Source organism: Rhinolophus sinicus, chromosome 7 (genome assembly GCF_057876585.1).
Source record: "Rhinolophus sinicus isolate RSI-liver-muscle chromosome 7, RSI-T2T, whole genome shotgun sequence".
In the NCBI taxonomy this organism is placed as follows: domain Eukaryota; kingdom Metazoa; phylum Chordata; class Mammalia; order Chiroptera; family Rhinolophidae; genus Rhinolophus; species Rhinolophus sinicus.
Window position 1 is genome coordinate 45,013,419 of NC_142507.1, and position 18,781 is coordinate 45,032,199.

General features: G+C 55.9%; 2 protein-coding genes across 8 annotated transcripts in view; one reads left to right on the forward strand and one right to left on the reverse strand.

The window, feature by feature from the left end:
* MOV10 (Mov10 RNA helicase) overlaps window positions 1–18,781 on the forward strand; it is a 28,162-nt gene that overhangs the window by 8,886 nt on the left and 495 nt on the right. For 2 of the 3 annotated variants that reach the window (XM_074318502.2, XM_019730406.3), the window contains exons 3-21: window positions 1,824–2,024; window positions 2,302–2,537; window positions 2,737–2,995; window positions 4,032–4,166; window positions 5,276–5,444; window positions 6,189–6,343; window positions 6,634–6,810; window positions 6,923–7,070; window positions 7,487–7,645; window positions 7,899–8,002; window positions 8,197–8,294; window positions 8,378–8,594; window positions 9,440–9,557; window positions 9,748–9,939; window positions 10,163–10,237; window positions 11,225–11,350; window positions 11,432–11,520; window positions 11,797–11,918; window positions 12,003–12,335. In XM_074318502.2, coding sequence (XP_074174603.2) covers window positions 1,824–2,024; window positions 2,302–2,537; window positions 2,737–2,995; window positions 4,032–4,166; window positions 5,276–5,444; window positions 6,189–6,343; window positions 6,634–6,810; window positions 6,923–7,070; window positions 7,487–7,645; window positions 7,899–8,002; window positions 8,197–8,294; window positions 8,378–8,594; window positions 9,440–9,557; window positions 9,748–9,939; window positions 10,163–10,237; window positions 11,225–11,350; window positions 11,432–11,520; window positions 11,797–11,918; window positions 12,003–12,094 — 2,872 coding nt within the window. In that variant the 3' untranslated portion in view covers window positions 12,095–12,335. Of the gene's footprint in view, window positions 1–1,823; window positions 2,025–2,301; window positions 2,538–2,736; window positions 2,996–4,031; window positions 4,167–5,275; window positions 5,445–6,188; window positions 6,344–6,633; window positions 6,811–6,922; window positions 7,071–7,486; window positions 7,646–7,898; window positions 8,003–8,196; window positions 8,295–8,377; window positions 8,595–9,439; window positions 9,558–9,747; window positions 9,940–10,162; window positions 10,238–11,224; window positions 11,351–11,431; window positions 11,521–11,796; window positions 11,919–12,002; window positions 12,336–18,781 lie in introns of those variants that run through there. The other variant, XR_016021753.1, reaches the window with a different exon arrangement.
* On the reverse strand, window positions 12,710–18,716 carry RHOC (ras homolog family member C). 5 transcript variants are annotated; one of them, XM_074318506.2, is made up of 7 exons: window positions 18,478–18,715; window positions 17,758–17,876; window positions 16,579–16,715; window positions 15,273–15,436; window positions 14,651–14,771; window positions 14,171–14,301; window positions 12,710–13,312 (listed from the first exon to the last, which is right to left on the reverse strand). In XM_074318506.2, exons 4-7 carry the CDS (start codon window positions 15,426–15,428, stop codon window positions 13,139–13,141), a joined length of 582 nt encoding a protein of 193 aa, XP_074174607.1. In that variant the 5' UTR covers window positions 15,429–15,436; window positions 16,579–16,715; window positions 17,758–17,876; window positions 18,478–18,715; the 3' UTR covers window positions 12,710–13,138. The 5 variants fall into 5 exon arrangements, with proteins under 5 accessions (XP_074174607.1, XP_074174608.1, XP_019585971.1 ...); XM_074318507.2 differs by lacking the exon at window positions 16,579–16,715 and having other exon boundaries at window positions 18,478–18,716; XM_019730412.3 differs by lacking the exon at window positions 17,758–17,876.

The following is an 18,781-nucleotide window of genomic DNA, read 5'->3' on the forward strand; positions in this document are numbered from 1 at the left end:
TCTTGCCTCTCCCCTGCTTAAAACCCACCAGCGAGGTAGTTCTGTAACCACAGTGTAGCCTCTGATGCGGGCTGAAAGTAAGTTGTTAGTGCTCCTGCTACTATTAGTACTACTATGACTACTAATGCAAATACTAACAACAGTACTTAACATTTACTGAGCATTCCCTATTGTGTTTGCACATGACTCATTATGTGTTAAAAACAAATCAGAGCCCATTCAAAGTTTTCCGAACAGTGTCATTCTCATTTGGGGTGAAGGAAAGGGGCAGAGGTACAGGCAGGGGGCAGGGCACCAGGGAAGTGTCTATAACTGTAAGTTACCTTACTATATGCTGGTGAGTGGCCATGCGGATGTAGCCTTAATGGTGGAATAATGATGACCATGGTTCTTACGAACTGGATTTGCTTTCATTCCCCATGAAGCATCCAGGGCGGGTGGTCAGCTGTCCAGATCTTGAATATGTCCATGAAGTATGTCACATGTGGGGATGTCGTCTGGCTCCTGGGTGCCAGTAAAGGAGGACGACTGCTGGCCTTCAGGGTCAAGTCCAGGCTTCTTGGCCTGGCGTCCAGGAGTCTGGGTGACCTGGTCCCTGCCCACCTCTGCTGCCTCCTGCCACCCCTTGCACTTTTCACTCTCGTACACCCAGACTGTGTGATACTAACCATCGCTCACCTTACGGAGGTCTCCTTATGTGCCAAGCACTCGGTTAAGTAGTTCACTGCCTGTCTCATGTAATCCACACAGCCCCGCGCGGTAAGTCTGTCATCGTTCCCATTTGGTAGAGGAGGAAAGCGAGGCTCTGAGAGGTGAAAGAACCCAAAGTGACCCAGCGAGGGGCAGAGCGGACAGTCTCCCAGCCCGTCCGCACGAGTTCTTGCCCACCCCTCCACCTGGCTCATACTTTGCATTCCTCTCGTACCTGTTGGCACCCGTTCATCCTTCAGTGCTCAGTTCTGAGGCTGACTCCTGGGGAAGCCTTCATGGACACCCACCCCTGCCCCCAGGCTGGGCCCAGTGCTACCCTGGAAGCCCCGTCGCTGCTGCTGGGAATGAGGTGTTCCATCTCTGCTCCTCCAGGCGCGTCTGGGGCTCCTGCCACTTTGAACCCCCAGCATGTAGCACAGTGTCTGGCACATAACAGGTCTCTGTACGTGTTTGTTGAGTTGACTAAACCGAGTTCCAGGCACGAAACATTGAATTTCTTGTCTTTCTGACCAGTTTTCCCTGTCTTCACCTTCTCTAGGCACAAAGCCAAGCTATTTGATCTCTGGAGAAGGATCCTTTCCCTTCCTGCTTGGTTCCACCTGCACCCTTTGACTTTGGGTGGAAACTGCTGTCTCGTCAGCCACGTTGGCCGCACAGCCTGGATATCTGTTCTCTCTCTGACCCCTCTCGCTCCCCCATCAGGCTGGACCCCAGGTCCACCCTCTGAATCATCTTAGTATATTTGCTTCCCCGTAGCTCTTCCCACTGGGTTGTCTCTTTTTCTGTCCCAAATAGTTTTTCCCCAAATCTTCATTTCTTTCTCCCTCTTAGTCCTCCAAATTAATAGCCCACGAATGGCCTTTTCTCCTCAGAAATGCACGCCCTGCTGTTTAAAACAGTTGTATTTAGTCTTGGGAAGTCCCATTGCCTTTCCTGAAAACATTGAAAATTCCTACGATCCCCAGCCTGAGTCTCCATCCCTGGACCCTGTCCTGTTCACGGCAGGGCTGGTGTGTCCCACACAGAACCCCCCTCAGACACTGTCCCCAGCATGCCACCTTGCCCACTGGCCCTGCCTTCCCTCACTTCCCAGTCTCCTCTGCTTCCGGCAGCTTTGGGAGCCCAGCCCCTGGCTTCTCCTCCATGCTGTATGGGATGAAGATTGCAAATCTGGCCTACGTCACCAAGACTCAGGTCAGGTTCTTCAAACTGGACCGCTGGGCTGCCGACGTGCCAGAAAAGAAGAAAGTGAAACCGGGGTCTGATATCAGCACACACCATAAGTCACTGCTAGCCAAGATCTTTCATGACAGGTGTGTGTGAGAGAGAAAGTGTGTGTGTGGGGGGGTGGTTGGGGAGGAGGAAGCTGTCTAGCTGAGGAGCGTGTGGGTTGCCTCTGGTTGGGATAAGGCCCCCTCCTTCAAAGAGTGGGGGAGGGGGAGGGAAGGAGCTGATTGTTCTGGGGGAGGGGTGGGGTGCCTGAGCACAGATGGCACTCAGCCAGCCTCCCCAGCCTTAAACTTGACAGAGGGCAAACCCTAGGCCAGGCCCCTCCCACCCCAGCCCCGCCTTGACTGCCATTCTCCCCAGGGCTGAGTATCTTCACGGGAAACATGGGGTGGACGTGGAAGTTCAGGGTCCCCATGAAGCCCGGGATGGGCAGCTCCTTATCCACCTGGATCTGAACTGCAAGGAGGTGCTGACCCTGAGGCTTCGGAATGGAGGAACCCAGCCCGTCACCCTCACCCACCTCCTCCCATTCTGCCGGACCCCCCAATTTGCCTTCTATCATGGGGACCAGGAGCTGCCCTGTCCCCTGGGCCCCGGTGAGTGGGTTTCCAAAGGAAGGAGCCTCTGGTAGGCAAGGGCTTGCTGGAGGAAGGGCTGGTACTTGGGGAACCATGCTACAGCTGTCCCGTGTGCTCCTACCTTGGAATGGGTCTCCCTGGGGGAGCATCCAGGGCGGGGATGCTGGTGGGGGTCCACCCCCACCCAACCCCCACTCACTCAGCCCCCCTCCTCCAGGTGAGTGCTATGAGCTCCACATCCACTGTCAGACCAACTTTGTGGGCTACTTCCCAGCCACAGTTCTCTGGGAGCTGCTAGAACCCGGGGAGTCCGGTTCGGAAGGAGCTGACACTTTCTACATTGCCCGCTTCTTGGCGGCCGTCGCCCACAGTCCCCTGGCAGCACAACTGAAGCCCACAATGCCCTACAAGCGGACCCAGATCACTGGAAACCGCGTAGTGACCACCCGGATAGAGGAAGGACAGAGGCCTGACCGGTAGGTAACTCCACCCGCCCACCCAGTCCAGGCTGAGGGTGCCCCAAACCCGCAGTGTGAGCCTGTGGGAAGAGCACAGAGCTGAGAGCCAGAGCCCCCTTTCTTAACTGTGAGTTCTTAAGTCCTGCGAGTCCCAGAGACCTTTTCTATCTAGGTGGAAAGTTGCAGATATGCGGACAATGCAAAAAAAAATTTTTTTTAAAATCATACTGCCTATATGATGCGTTGTCAGGCAACCCACAGTAGGCATCTCTCTCTTTTTTAGCAGCTTTATTGAGACAATTCATACACCATGCAACTCACCCATTTAAAGTGTACAAATCAATGGTTTTTAGTGTGTATTCACAGATAGGTGCAACCATCCCCACAATCTGTTTCAATGATCCCAAAAAAGAACCGTTCCCTTCACCTGTCTCACCTTTCGCTCCCCATTCCCTCCCACCCAAAGCAACCACTGACCTGTTTTCTGTCTCTATGTTTCCCTGTCTTGGACATTTCATATGGATGGAATCGTAGAATTTGTGTAGACATCTGCTTTTGACCTGGCTGGATGTTCACAAAATACTGAGCTATGAAAGGAAACTATAGACCATTGTGAGGGTTTTTTCCTTTTTAAAAACATAGGTGTATGATACAAATTAACAGAGAGAAAAGTCTGTAAAGCTAGATACCGAAAAGCTGACGTTGGTTATCCCTGGACGATGAGGACATTGTTTATTTACTCAATGACTTATTACCTATTACCCGATTTTCCTCTAATGAACATGTATTGTTATCTACTTACATGTGTATTACATCTGTATGTGTAAATGTTTCCAAGTGTCACGCTTTCCAGAACTGAGAATGAGTGGTCCCCCCTTGGGGAGAACAGCCTCATGAGGGAGTGAGTTCTGTATCCTTGAGCAAAGGCTTTGGACCCCCTTCAGCAACGTGTTGCGCAGGACTCCTGCATCCTCCCGTGGGAGGGGCTGTCTCCACGTCTCTGAAGTGAGGGGTCTCTGTGTTTGTGACAGCTTTTCTCCCCCTGCTCTTGCAGCGCCAAGGGCTATGACCTGGAGCTGAGTTTGGCGCTGGGGACGTACCACCCACCCTCCCGCCTCCGGCAGCTGCTGCCCAGCCTTCTTCAGGGAACAAGTATCTTCACTGCCCCAAAGGAGATTGCTGAAATCAAGTAAGTGGCACCCCTCTGCACTGCTCGTGCTTTCCACGTCTCTTCACTGCTGGCTTCTCCCCATGCCACATACCTCTGTCCTCAGCGTCCCTTGCTCCATTCACTCATTCCCTTACTCAGCACTCACTGTGCGCCCTGCACTGCTCAAGGTGACTCGGTCACGTGAGGGAGGGCCTTGCCCACGTGGGGGGAATGAGCATTTATCTTACAATTTTTTTGCCCCCCTTTCTTCCGTTCCCCCACCCCCACTCCGGTTCAAGCCGTTGTTTCTCAGTCTAGTTGTGTAGGACACAGCTCCCTGGCCCATGCTGGTGTTATGAGCCTTGAGCTCTCCCTGGCTGAGGCAGTCGGTCGCCATTCATCAGTTGGCCACTCACAGCAGCTCTTCCGGCCGCTCACGCTGGCCACCGGCCACTCATGACGGCACACAGTAGCCCACGGCAGCTCACAGCAGCCCTTGGCAGCACTCAGCCGCTCACGCCAAACTCCGGCTGCTCACGGCAGCCCAGCTCCAGGGAGAGCTGTTGTTCACAATCTTAGCTGTAGAGGGCGCAGCTCACTGGCCCATGTGGGAATCGAACTAGCGACCTCCGTATTAGGAGCACAGTGCTCCAATCGCCTGAGCCACCAGGCCGGCCCTATCTTACAATTTCTTAAAAAACATTTATCTTATAATTTCATGGAGTCATGAGTGATGTGAAGAGCAAAGCTAAAGCTCAGCTAAAACCAAAGGGGGAGGGGTTGTGCTGCTTGGCAGAGGGCAGGTAGAGATGGCCTCTTGGAGGTGACATTTGACCAGAGAATGACGTAAATGAGGTGAGGGTGGGAGTTACAGGAGGATTTGGGGAGGAGAATGTTCCAGGCCCTAGGATCCATGGTGCAAATCCCGACTGAGGTCGGAGGTGAGGAGTGGGAGCATCAGAGAGCGAGAGAGCCAGGACTCCCTTCTTCCAGGCCTCCGACCCCCGTCCACTTCTCTGCTGTCTAGTCTTCTGTGATTCCTGGTGTTTCCAGTCCCAGGGCTATGGACGGGAGAGGGTGGGTGCTTCTGGGCATGCGCCTGACCCATTTCCTTCCTGCACCCACCCACCCCCAACCATCACTGCTAGGGCCCAGCTGGAGACAGCCCTGAAGTACAGGAACTACGAGGTGAAGTTCCGGCTGCTGCTGCACCTGGAAGAGCTGCAGATGGAGCATGACATCCGGCACTATGACCTGGAGTCGGTGCCCATGACCTGGGACCCTGTGGCCCAGAACCCCCGGCTGCTCACACTGGAGGTCAGGCCTTGGATTGGGTGTGGGAGTTGGGCTCACGGCAGCGACCCATAGGCTACAGGCAGAGTGCTGTCACCGTTGGCAAAATGGGAGGGATAAAGTTGTTCAGCAAGGAGCTGAGTGGCCATCCTGTGCCCAACAAGGGGGTCAGCAGGGCAGGGGGAACACCCCTGGGTTTTTGTCCCGACTTTGCTGCCACCAGCTGCGTGGCCTCGGGCAAGTCCCTTGCTCTCTCTAGGCCTGAGTTCCCTCACCTGAAAAGCACAAAGCTGGACTAGACAATTCTTAGAGCCCTTTCCGGCTCTCGGATGTCGAATGTGTCCACAGAAGCCCAGAATCGCACCAGAATGGACTCCTGCACACAAGGGATGAGGAAGGGGGCGGGGGTGAGGCTGATCAGGGACACGCCTGCAGGAACTGAATTTTGAATGAGATTTTAAAGGCAGAGTAGGTCACCTGGACAGGCTGGAAAGCTGGCTCTGAGTCCTAAAGTATCATGTGTGTCAGACGGTTCCTGGGATACCTGTGCTCAGTGTCTCTGAGCAGCTTGGACGTACTTGTGTCCTACGTCTTCCCCTGACTCTTGTGCTGTTTAGTGGGAGAGGAAAGAGTCAAAACTCCCTGAATCTTGGGATGGAAGGGTCGAGCCTCGGTCTTTGACCTTCAGAGGAGACCTAGAGAGCCGGCAGGTAGGACCCTCCAGTGGGCCTCCCTGGGATAGAAGCTTCTTGTGTTCACACCCCATAGGTTCCTGGGGTGACTGAGAGCCGCCCTTCAGTGCTCCGGGGAGACCACCTGTTTGCCCTTTTGTCCTCTGAGACACACCAGGATGACCCTGTCACCTACAAGGGCTTTGTGCACAGGGTGGAATTGGACCGTGTCAAGCTGAGCTTTTCCACGAGGTGAGTGTTAGGGGAACCCTGAGCTGCCAGAAGAGTCTAAGACATCTCTCTGAAGCCAGGGGAGGTGGGGAGCTTCTTTTTGAGATGAGTGGGACCCCAGGGACAGGGCAGGAGGCTTTTCTTCATGGGGACCCTGAGATGCCTCAGCAGCTTCCTCTCCTGGAGGGATTGCTTGGAGGTGGGAGTGGAGTTGGGACAGATGGAGAGTCCTGGCCTTTCATTTCCCACCCCCCCACTCCCATCTCTCTCTCTCTCTCTCTCTCTCTCTCTCTCTCTCTCCCTTTCCAAAGCCTCCTGAGCCGTTTTGTGGATGGGCTGACCTTCAAGGTGAACTTCACCTTCAATCGCCAGCCCTTGCGGGTACAGCATCGTGCCCTGGAGCTGACGGGGCGCTGGCCGCTGTGGCCCACGCTCTTTCCTGTGGCCTCCCGTGGGGTCCCGCTGCTGCCCTCAGATGTGAAGCTCAAGTGAGACTGTGGGCAGGGGTACTGTGGGCTACTTGGACTGTAGGCCCAGAGAAGGGAGTCAGGGAGGCCTCTGGGACACTGGATGACGTCATGTTCCCGGCCCCTCTGCCAGGCTGTATGACCGGAGTCTGGAGTCAAACCCTGAGCAGCTACAGGCCATGAAGCACATTGTTACGGGCACCACCCGTCCAGCTCCCTACATCATCTTTGGGCCTCCAGGCACCGGCAAGACTGTCACCTTAGTGGAAGCCATCAAGCAGGTGGGGCCTGAGCATAGTCCTGGGGCCTGGATTCTGGTTCCTTGTGGCTTCTAACGCCCCTAAGCTGGCCTCAGGGATCAGTGTGGCTGTTGAGCATTGTTGTGTAGGCTGTGTACTGCCCAACTCTTGGGGTCACCGTTCACGTGTCAGTCATCATAGACTAGTTCACTTACTGCAAGTTTGCTAGCATTAAAGTGCTATTTGGACTCGTGGGGGGCTGGGGGTCAGAACTTGTCTTTTGTGCCACCACCTCCCTCAGCTTCGGGAAGTAAATGCCACACTGCGTCAGCGTGAGTCACAGCCCCATCCTGAGTCATACCGCAACCTGAGTGACAGCCGAGCCTCTCCCTCCACACCTTCCTTCCTCGCGGCAGACCAGGAAGCTGCTTCCCACACTGCTTATCCCTCCCCAACAGGTGGTGAAGCACTTGCCCAAAGCCCACATCCTGGCCTGCGCTCCATCCAACTCAGGGGCCGATCTCCTCTGTCAGCGCCTCCGCACCCACCTGCCCCGCTCCATCTACCGTCTCCTGGCGCCCAGCAGGGACATCCGCATGGTGCCCGAGGACATCAAGGTACCCGGGCAGGTTCAGGGGGCTACAGGGCGGCAGGTGCTGGGGGCTCTCAGGATAGACTTGGGGAACAGGAAACCAGGAGACCTGGATTCCAATACCCTGTGACCTTGGGTGGGTCAGGACCCTGGTCTGGCCTTCAGTTTCCCTGTGTGTAAAGTGAGAGGTGAAAAAAATTGCCTGGAGGCCCAGAGCCCACATGAGGGTGAGAGTGGGTGGGGCCAAGCTGATCCTCTTCTCCCTTCACAATCCTCAGCCCTGCTGTAACTGGGACGAAAAGAAGGGGGAGTACGTGTTTCCTGCCAAGAAGAAGCTGCAGGAATATCGCGTCTTAATTACCACCCTCATCACTGCCAGCAGGTGAGAAGTGTGTATGTGTACTTCTTAATCATGTGTGTAAAGAGGTTGCAGGCTAGGGAGTGGGGTGAGGGGCCAGCTTGGGTGAGCGATCATGTTTGGTAGTCAGCTGGCTGGGTATGACCCTGCCTGGCCCCAGCTGCCGAGGGTCTCCCGCCAGCACCAGCTGTCCTCCTGGATTGTCCGTTTCCTCCCAGGTTGGTCTCCGCCCAGTTTCCCATTGATCACTTCACACACATCTTCATCGATGAGGCTGGCCACTGCATGGAGCCCGAGAGTCTGGTGGCCATAGCAGGTGAGGGGCTCAGGGTGGGCTGCGGGCACGCCACCCCACGTGGGGTCATAAGGCTCCCATCACTTAGCTACTTTGCCCCCCAGGGTTGATGGAAGTCAAGGAAACGGACAATCCAGGAGGACAGCTGGTGCTGGCGGGAGACCCTCGGCAGCTGGGGCCTGTGCTGCGTTCCCCACTGACCCAGAAGCATGGGCTGGGGTACTCAATGCTGGAGCGGCTGCTCACCTACAACACCTTGTACAAGAAGGGCGCCAATGGCTATAACCCCCAGTTCATAACTAAGCTCCTACGCAACTACAGGTACCCCGCAATCCACCCCACCCCACCCATGCCATCCCACACCTTCACACCCTCCATAGCCCCAGCTAGAGGCCCAGTCCTGCAGTCCTGTTTCTTAAAGGCTGTGTGATGCACAAGGTCTCTAACCCAGATGGTCGGAGGGCTCCCCTCGGCCCCATCACTGTACTCCTTGGCTGTGTGGCTTAGCAGGTGGCTTTGCTCTAGAGCAGTTTGCCTGTCTGTATACTTAGGGATGGCCAGTGGGTCCCAGCATTTGATGTGGTTCCCAGATCAAGTTTCCAGGCAATCCAAGGAGAAATGAGAAAAATCGGGACAGAGCAGTTTTTCATTAAGTGAATTGTTATTCAAATGAAAAAGCAATCCTTCCTTTAGTCAATGAGTTCATACATGTAAACCACTCACATGGATTCCTAAGTCCTTCGTTCCTTAGGTGAGTCCACAAAGAGTTCAGTTAAGTGTTAGCTGTTGTGTGAGTACTTTTTATGTTTGGGGATTTAGTTACATTATCTCACCAAATAATGGTGATAATAGATGATGCTTGTTTTTATACCATCCTTCGTTGGCAAAATTGAAACCTGAGAATGGGTCCCTAATTTGTTTTCTTGTGTTAAATTTGGCCAGTCTATGAAATCCATGGGTCAGATCCTCTCTGGAACCACATGTGGTTCCGTTTTCTGTGGTTTACAGTCCTAGCAGCAGACCTTGTAGATGAATGAGTCTGCTGTCCATTGGGCAGAGGGCAGGAGCATAACGTTGTGGGCCCAGAGCAGGGCGAGCGGGGTCCCCGAGGGCAAGGCAGAAGTAATCCAGCTGCTGGTCTTGCTCTTCCTCCTGCTGCCTCCCAGGTCTCACCCCACCATCCTGGACGTTCCTAACCGGCTCTATTATGAAGGGGAGCTGCAGGCTTGTGCTGACGTTGTAGACCGAGAGCGCTTCTGCCGCTGGGAGGGTCTGCCCCGGCAGGTGAAAGGCTCCCACCCTGTACCCCAATTTCCCTCCCATTGAAGGTGTGGGGTAGGAGGACACTTGAGTGGAAGCCATGTGCCGGGCCCTTTGTCCTCGGCCTGGGATCCCACATTGCCTGCAAGGGTTTGGCGGGGAGAGGGACGGGAAGCAGGGAGGACCAGCTGAGGGTTTCCCTGACTGTGTCCAGGGATTTCCCATCATCTTTCATGGCGTAATGGGCAAGGACGAGCGTGAGGGCAACAGCCCATCCTTCTTCAACCCCGAAGAGGCTGCCACAGTGACTTCCTACCTGAAGCTGCTCCTGGCCGCCTCCTTCAAGAAGGGCAAAGCCCGCCTGAGCCCCCGAAGCGTGGGCGTCATTTCTCCATACCGGAAGCAGGTTAGGCCCTCAGTGCCCATCAAGGGGGGGGTCACCACCCCCCTGCCCGTGGTACCTTATTCAGAGCAAGACCACTCGCTGGAGCTTTCAGGAACTCAGGGCCTCTGCTGTCCCCCCCTCTCAGAAGCTCCGAGTTCAGCTGCCTTCCTCTTTGCCTCCCAGTTCCCTGGCCTGCCTGGCTCCCTAATGGCATGAGAGAAAGGCACCTATCCCCATCTTCTAGGTGGAAAAAATCCGATACTGCATCACCAAACTTGACAAGGAGCTCCGGGGACTGGACGACATCAAGGAGTTGAAGGTAACACCGCCATCCCGTTCACCCCCTGCCTTCTGTGCCCCTCACTTTCCCCCTCCCAGAGACCTCCTCCGTCTCCTGCCCTAAGGCTTTGGGCCAGCCCCTGCTCCATCCCAGCCTGGCTTGGATTCTCAAGCTTCTCACTCCAAGAGATCCCGACTTGGGGTTCTGCGATGGGACCAGGAAGTCCGGCATGTTTAGTAAACACCCCACACTATTGTTACGATCAGGCTGGTTGGAGGCCTCTGCGTGAAGGATAAAGTCCAAACTACGAGGCCTGCCCGGCCTGTCATGTGCTAGTGTCCCGCTCCCCTCGCACACCTTCTGGGTGAGTCAGTGGCTTGATTCTAAGGTGGTGGTTCTCAACACTGGCTGCAGATAAGAATCAGCTGGGGAGCTTGCAGTCTGGCCAGCGCCAGGCCCCACCCAGCCAATTAACACGCTATCTGGGGGCAGAGCCAGGGCGTCTGTGTTTTTTCCAGCTCCTCAGGTGATCTCACGTGCAGGCAGCCAGGGTTGAAAAGGGCTCTTCCTTGGAAATTCTGATTTGAGAGCTCTGGGTTGTATATTTTTTCTTTTGTCTTTTTCTTTTTTAGTTTTTTTTTTTTTTTCTTTTTTTTTTCGGACAAGACTTGGATCCATTTTTTTTCTTTTATTTCACCTTGGTTTTGCTGGTTGTGTATTTTTAACAAGTACTTCGTGATCGTCTTCAGGAAAATTTGAAAAAACACTGCTTTGAGTTGCTGAATTTTCGTTGCTTAGAACACGCTCCAGCCCCTACCCCTTCAACTGGATTCACCCTTTCCGGTTTCAGCTTCCCGGGCACCCTCCTGTCCTCTTTCCTGCCCCTGGCGAGACAGTCACTCCACTGTGACAATTGCCCAGTGACTTCTCCACACCTGCCTTGGAGCTCAAGCTCCCTGAGGCAGCGCTTGTCCCTCTGGTTCCGCTCTGAGCCCGGGTCTTAGGTCGTGCTTCCCTCCCTGCCAGGTGGGCTCCGTGGAAGAGTTCCAAGGCCAGGAACGCAGCGTCATCCTCATCTCCACTGTGCGGAGCAGCCAAAGCTTTGTGCAGCTGGACCTGGATTTTAATCTGGGTTTCCTGAAGAACCCCAAGGTTTGAGGGCTGGCGGGTAGCAGCAATTCCTCCTTCCTAAGGGCCCTTCCCTCCCGTGACGCTACCACTTCTTCCTTGCAGAGGTTCAATGTGGCTGTGACCCGGGCCAAGGCTTTGCTCATCGTGGTGGGCAACCCACTCCTCCTGGGCCATGACCCCGACTGGAAGGCGTGAGCATTCCCACCCTGTAGTCCCTCTTGGAGGCCACCGTCCCCAGCCTAGGGCGGGTGGGTCTTGATTAAGCACCTCCTTGTCCCTCATTTCATCCTGAGACCTGTCCATCGTCATGGTACCCCCATTTAAGTTGATGCCTACAGGTTAAGCACCTTGCCCAAAGGCACAGGCCTGTGTGGCAGGATGGACGCTTATTATTCCCCAGCCTCCGCAGGCACTCCTCGGCCAAGCCTGCGCAGTTCTGTGTGTGTGAATGGCCCTGTCCTCCACAGCTTCCTGGAGTTCTGTAAAGAAAACGGGGGGTACACCGGGTGCCCCTTCCCTGCCAAACTGGACCTGCAGCAAGGACAGAACTTACTCCAAGATATGAGCAAGCTCAGCTCCTCTACCTCAGGTATGGCTGGGCCAAGGTGGGCCAGGTGGGGGACAGTGCTGGGAGAGGAGGCAAGGAAGTCAGAGCTCCCTCCTTTCTTTCTAGGACCCCAAAGTAAGGACTACCTCCCCCAGGAGCAGGAGGGAGAAGGCAGCCTGCCCCTGCAAGTGGAGCCAGAGTGGCGGAACGAGCTCTGAAGGGACAGCAGCTCTGAAGGGACAGCAGCTGGCCTTCGCACACCAGCCAAGCCTTAACCGCCCACCCACCATGAACCAGAACCCAGCTGAGCTGCCCCTCCAAGGCACAGGAAGGCTGGGGGACGGAGTTTACAACCCAAGCCATTCCACCCCCTCCCCTGCAGGGAAAGGACATAATAAGCTGCTAACAGTGGGGTAAGAGGCGGGAAAAAAACTCAAAACAAAATTGTTCTATGCCAAAGCCTCCATGTCTTCTCAGCCTGGTCCCAGCTTCCAGGAGCTCCCAAGCTGACCCCACAGGGGAGGGTGGAACCCCACCCAGGGCCATATCCCCTCCCAGCTAGAGAGGAACCCAGCCCCCATATCCAGAGGCGGAAACCCTGTGGGAGGTGGCAGAGAAGCCACCCACAGGCTTCTAAGTTTAGCCCCTGCTCCAGACCACTCCCCTCACCCGCCTCCAAGGCCCAGAGCCAGGCATGACCTCATCCTTTGCTCTAAGACTCCACCCTGCCGGCCCAGAGTCCTGCCTTTGCAAACGGGGGTCAGTCTGACAAGCAACTTGGAAATGAGGAGAGATGGGACTCCAGGCTCACAACCAAGACAGGGACCAGGAAAGACAGGAAGCTGCCACATGCACATTGAAGCTTGTGGCCTTTATTCATGCCCCCCAGGTATTGCCAGAGACAAGGTCCGTGCCCAGGGCAGGAATATCAGGGGTCTAGGACTCTGGGTTCTACCGAGTGTCCTACCCCAGACATGCTCCTCTGAGCCAGGAGTGTATAAAGTGCTGATGTGTGACATCCTCTGGGGAAGGCCAAAGGGATCAAGAGCTATGTCCCTGGACCCAGACGGCAGCAGGAGAATTCTGCTCTGGGAAGGCAGGGCATAGCCCTAAGTTCCCAGGGTGCTGGGGAAACTCAATGCAGTCCTGGGCTGAAGGGAACTGAAAAAGGGAGTCTTCAGCATGGAACCCTAAGAGGGTGGCCTGGGGGCTCTGCACCCCTGTGAAGGGAAGGGAGGTGGCGAAGGAGGGGAACGTTAGTCTCAAAGAATGGGGCAGGCCCTCCGGCGCTTATTCTTACGGACCTGGAGGCCGGCCCGAGTGGCCATCTCAAATACCTCCCGCACCCCCTCCTTGGTCTTGGCTGAGCACTCGAGGTAGCCGAAGGCATTGATCCGGTTCGCCATGTCCCGGCCTTCCTCAGATCGAACGGGCTCCTGGGAAGATGGAAGGTGTGAGGTCAAAGGAAGGTGGTGGCAAGGTGCTTCTCTCATAGGCACACCCATAAGTATAGTAACTGGAATAAATACCTCCAGCTCTGACCCCCCCATAGTACCCAAGCCCCAGCCACCCTGGGCAGCTTTGGGGCCAGGGACCCAAGGCTCTCAGGGTTACCTTCAAAATTCCCTCCCATCAACACTATACCCCATGGTATACCTTTCTCTTCCCTGAATGAGTAGCACCTCTTAACTGATATTTCTGCCTCCATTCTTTCTTGCAAGCCATGCTCTATGGCTGCCAGAAAAGCTTCTGTGATATGCAGATCCGATCACATCTGTCCTCAGTTTAAAACCTTGCCACAATTATCTTTACAGAATAGTCCATATTCCTTATCCTGGCAGCTTTCTCTAATACTCCAATCCCCTGGCTGGAGAACCAGCTACCAGGTCCCCAGATAAGCCAGCTCCCTCATTCTGGGCCTTTCTTCCAGCCACTTAATCATGCCCACCCTTCCACATGCCCATCAGCCCACATCTCCGGGTGCTCTGACCATATGACCTACATACCCCAAGCAAAATTATTACAAGCTGTTTGTCTGAGGACGGATTTTCTTGTTCATCTTAATAGCCCCAAACTCAGACGAGTAAGTTAAAATGCGAAGTGACCTTGGACAAGTCACTTCATTCTCTGATAGCTACATCAGATGCTAGGTCAGACACTAAGGACCCTTCTGGTTCCCCCGCCCCAGCCAGGTGCAGATGGGGGAGGAGGCTAGGCGGTGGATACCACCGTCACCTCTAATGGCACTGCCCTGGAGAGAAGGCTCCCTTTTCCAGCCTGGCAGCCCCACCTACCTGCTTCATCTTGGCCAGCTCTCTCCTGGTATGCTCATCGTGCCTTAGGTCCTTCTTATTTCCCACAAGGATGATGGGCACGTTGGGGCAGAAGTGCTTCACTTCTGGGGTCCACTTCTCAGGAATGTTTTCTGAACAGATAGGTCCCAAGAGGTGTTGGGACGGTGCCTCCCCTTTAGCTAGAAAGCTCCCCCCCCCCCCAGGGGCCCCTGGTCTCCACGCAACAGTCTTACAGGCTATTCTGCAGCATATTCCCTTCCACAGCTCAACCCCCCCTCCCCTTCTCAGGACACCCTCCCTTGAGTCCTCCCCAGGGCCAGAGTTCCCAGAGTGAAGAAGGCTAACTGCCCGTTGCACCCCTCTACGTAGCCTCAGCCTCTGCAAGTGGCTAAAATGAGCCAAGGCATAGAGCTACCTTGGGTTGGTTGATGCCAAGGGGTTCTCAGTCCTCTCCCGCCAACATCCTCACCCCCACCTCACCCAGGCTGTCGGGGCTATCGATGGAGAAGCACATGAGGATGACGTCAGTGTCCGGGTAGGAGAGAGGCCGCAGGCGGTCATAGTCTTCCTGGCCTGCTGTGTCCCACAGGGCCAGCTCTACCTGACACACAGGGCCAGTGAGTACCTAGCCAGAAGGCCCCCGTCACACGCCCCACCCTGCCACCTAGAGGCCCTTTGAAGCCACTGGTCCTTGAGGCTCACCGAACATCTGAACACCTGCTATGTGCCAGGAACAGCACTCATCGCTCACCCAACATAAAGTAGGTTCTTTACAATCCTGAGATAGCAGTGCTTGGTCTTTGTTTAGTCTGAGTTGCCATTGTAAGCACCACTATGATTTAACCCTCCAAAACCTTTTCAGAGAGGCCTTCCCATTATCCCCACTTCGTAGCTGGGAGAGCTTAAGCTCAGAGGCGAAGGGAGACAGCCCAGGTTACAGAGCCGTATGCAGAGAACCAGGAGGTGTGTCTAGATGTGCTAAGACTGCAGTTTCCCTTCCTAACGTTCACTGGTTCCAGCAGGGAGAGTGGGGCAAGGACACCCTGGGTCCATAGTGTCAGGGCGGGGCTCCAGGTGAGATGGGAAGGGGCTCTGCCTTCACCTGCTTGCCGTCCACCTCTATGTCTGCAATGTAGTTCTCAAACACGGTAGGGACGTAGACCTCCAGGAACTGGTCCTTGCTGAAGACGATGAGGAGGCAGGTCTTCCCACAGGCCCCGTCCCCCACAATCACCAGCTTCTTCCGGATTGCAGCCATGGCAGGGGCTGGCAGGGAGGAGGCAATGGGGATTTTGAGAAAAGCCAATAAATCCAAAAACACTTCTCTGGGGACCCCAAGACCTCCCAGGAAACTGAGGCATCCAGCAAAGGGAGAGAAGGGCTTGCTCAGACAAGTTCTTGCCAAGGACCAACTGTTCCGGCAACTGAGCCTGAAACTCCTCATCTCAGGGACAGGTTTCCCCCAATGGATTAGAATACAGACATGGGGGGGGTGGTAGAACCACTCACTTGGGAGCCAGACAACATGGGACCCTGGACACTTAGAGGGGTGCTCAGGGACGTGTCCAGAAGAGCCAGCCTTGATCTGCTTACACATATCAGGGTTTCAAGACAGACTTCATTTGTTGCCAGGACTTTGGTACTTTCAAAATTTAATAATCGCTAAGGTCCGATCTAGAACACACTGTCCCTCCCTCCGCACAAGTCATGCCTATGCCGGTCACAAAGGAGCCCCTCTTTACGATCACAGGCCAGCAGAACAAGCTACCAGGCAGTAGGATAAGGGAAACTGCTGGCATTTTGACAAAAATCATCTCCCTCAGTCCCCAAAAGCCTGGAAGGGAGATGGAGAGCTTCCTATTTTGACAAAATAGGAAAGTGAGGCTGAGACATCCAGCAGAGTCGTGGCAGGGATGGCACTCACAGCAGGGCTGTGACTATAGATTCTGTTGCCTTTTCCACATGTCACCCCAGAGGTGGAAAGAGCAGAGGCAGGGGAATCAAGACAGAAGTGGCAGCAGCCAGGTGGTTTCCCTGGCCCACCCCATCCCGGTTCCCAAAGCCCCAAGTCATACAAAGGAGGCTCAGTCCCGAAGTGCCCACAGCCCACATTCGGGCAGTCTGCCTTCCTCCCCCCTTCCTCCTGGGCCTGGCAGCAACACTGGGTCACTCAGCCCCAGGCAGGGGACAATGACCACACTGTAGGGAGCCGCACATCCACCACGGCAGAGCGACTGAGAATAATCCACCAGGGAGTCACCTCCACCCACTCCCTGGAGCAGCCCCTCCTCCCCTTTGTCCAGCTCCCCCAAGGCCCTGGCCACCCCTCCCAGTGACTCAGGGCAAGGAGTCAGCTTCCTGGGGTTTCCACGTCCTCCACACTAATAAACATCACAAGTTCATCACACCTTCCCAGATTCCCTGCGGAGCTGAGCCTTGTGTCCTCCTCCCCTGGGGAGAGGGGTTGACCTCCGACCGGCTGGAGTGCCCGGGCTCCACGCCTGGAGGAAGACGGGTGGGCTCCGAGGCTGACGTGAGGTCGAGGCTGTTGGGAAGAGCCCCCCAAAAAGGAGACGAATGAGGGCCAATCCCAGCACCAAGCAGGCAGGGAGTAGTTAAGAAAGGAGAGGGTAACCTGATCTCTGCCCAAAACCTGCCTTTTTCTCTGCGTCCCACATCCTGTCAAACTAGATTGAACGCCTTTACTTCCCACATACCACCACCAACCACCTCACACCCCTGGCTCTGCCTGCCTTTTAGGAAGCGAATATTCCAGCCCAAGTCTAGTTCTCTTCAACAGTGGGGTCCTGAGTGGCTTCCCTCCTCAGCTCTCTCTGTCCTCAGCTCTCTCTCTCTCTCTGGGATGAGGGGAAGTGGATGTGAGTCAGAGAGAATTTATAGGAGTTGAGAGTACATGGTCACACTCTCCCCACCTCAAAAAGGGCTCTCCCTGACACCCTAAAAGATAGGCAAGAAGGCATTCACCATGCCAGTAGATCCCCTCCAAAAATGGAAACCATCCTTCCCAAAAGGGGTTCCTTAGAAGTTCTACCCAGGTGACCAACTCCTCCCACTAGTTCCATTGGTCCAGCTGTGTGAAAACGGTGGGATAGCCCCAATGTGAGATGGGCAGTATCGATGGAGGGCAATAATCAATTGCTCAAGCCTGAGTACGCAACTGTCTTCCCCCAGCAGGGCAGTTTGGGTGGCACTAGACAGTGGGAGGCAGAGGCCAGAACTCAGGGTCAAGGGCATGCATTAAGTGACCTGGAGCCCCCAGCTCAATTAGAAGACTTTCCCTTCAAGCTCTGGTTGGCCCAGGCCAGCACACTTAGGCCCAAGGCCAAGGTGGCAAGGATAGCAGCTCCCTGAGAGAAGCAGCCCCAGAGGAACTGCCCCACTGACCCCAAGAGGGGCAACCAAACCCCACACATGGCCTGGAATGGAGCCTGGCACTCCAGGGGCCTTCCCTGAGACAAGAATGACATCTGCCATCCTCTCCTAAATCATTATCTGGATTTCCAGAGGACCCGGGGGCCAGCTGTTCCCTGCCGACCACCCTGAGGTGTAGAGAAAGAATCAGATACCTCCTCCTCAACTTGAACACGGGAAGTGAGAGCAGAGGGCAGGACTCGGCCTCGGGTCTCCCAGACCAAACCTCCAGGATAATCTTTAATCTTCAGCCAGGTTATGGAGAGGGAGAGGGCTGGAAGGGAGGAGATCCTTACACACTTACTTACACACACACACACACACACACACACACACACACGAGCTGGATCCTTCCTAATCTCCCCTACCTCCTAACCAAGGCAGGCTCCAGGAACCGTCTAGGGCGGTGTCCACCCCGCCCCTATTCCGGCCACCCTCACGGCCGGGACTGGGGGAAACATCACTTCCACCGGGCCTTGGCCTGGACCCACACTCCACCCCAAGTCCACCGCTGGCCGCCCGGCCTGGGAGTTGCCGGGTCTGGGCGGAGACTCCCTCACGGAGACCCAAGTTGTCCCCTCTCCCAGGCGGGCAGGTTCCAGAAGAGAAAGGACTCTGGCTTGGACACCAGGAGGCTAGAGGCCCGGTGGGGCAGTTCCCGGGGCCCAGCTGCAGCCCAGGGAGAGGCTGAGCCGGCCGGACCCCCGCACAGCCCAGATGCCGCGTCCTAGACGAGAGAAGGCGGCCGGCGCTCTGGTCAAAGCCCCCTAGCCAGCCGGCGCCCCCCGCTCCGGCCAAGCGGAGAGGGGCAGAGTACTCTCCCGGGGACCAGCTCCCGGGACCCCCCGCCAACCCCAGCCCCCGGCCCTGGGTACCTTCCGTTCGGCCGCCTTCAGCTGCGCTGCGGGAGCCGGAGGCAGAGACTGACCCAGGCGCCCCGCCCCGCCCTCCTCTAGAGCGCGGCGGGAGGGGCGGGCCCGGGGCGGGAGGCTCCGCCCGCCCACAGCCCGGGCTCTGGTCACCCAATGGTCACCCCCGCCGCTGGCTGGGGGATCCAGGGCGCCGGCCCCCGGGGTCGGAGGAGATGCCTGGATTGGGGCGGAGTGGGCGGAGGGGCGAGGCAGATCCCTGAGGACTCTCCCTCTGCCCCGCTTCCCAGCCCCTAGGGGCGGACCGGCG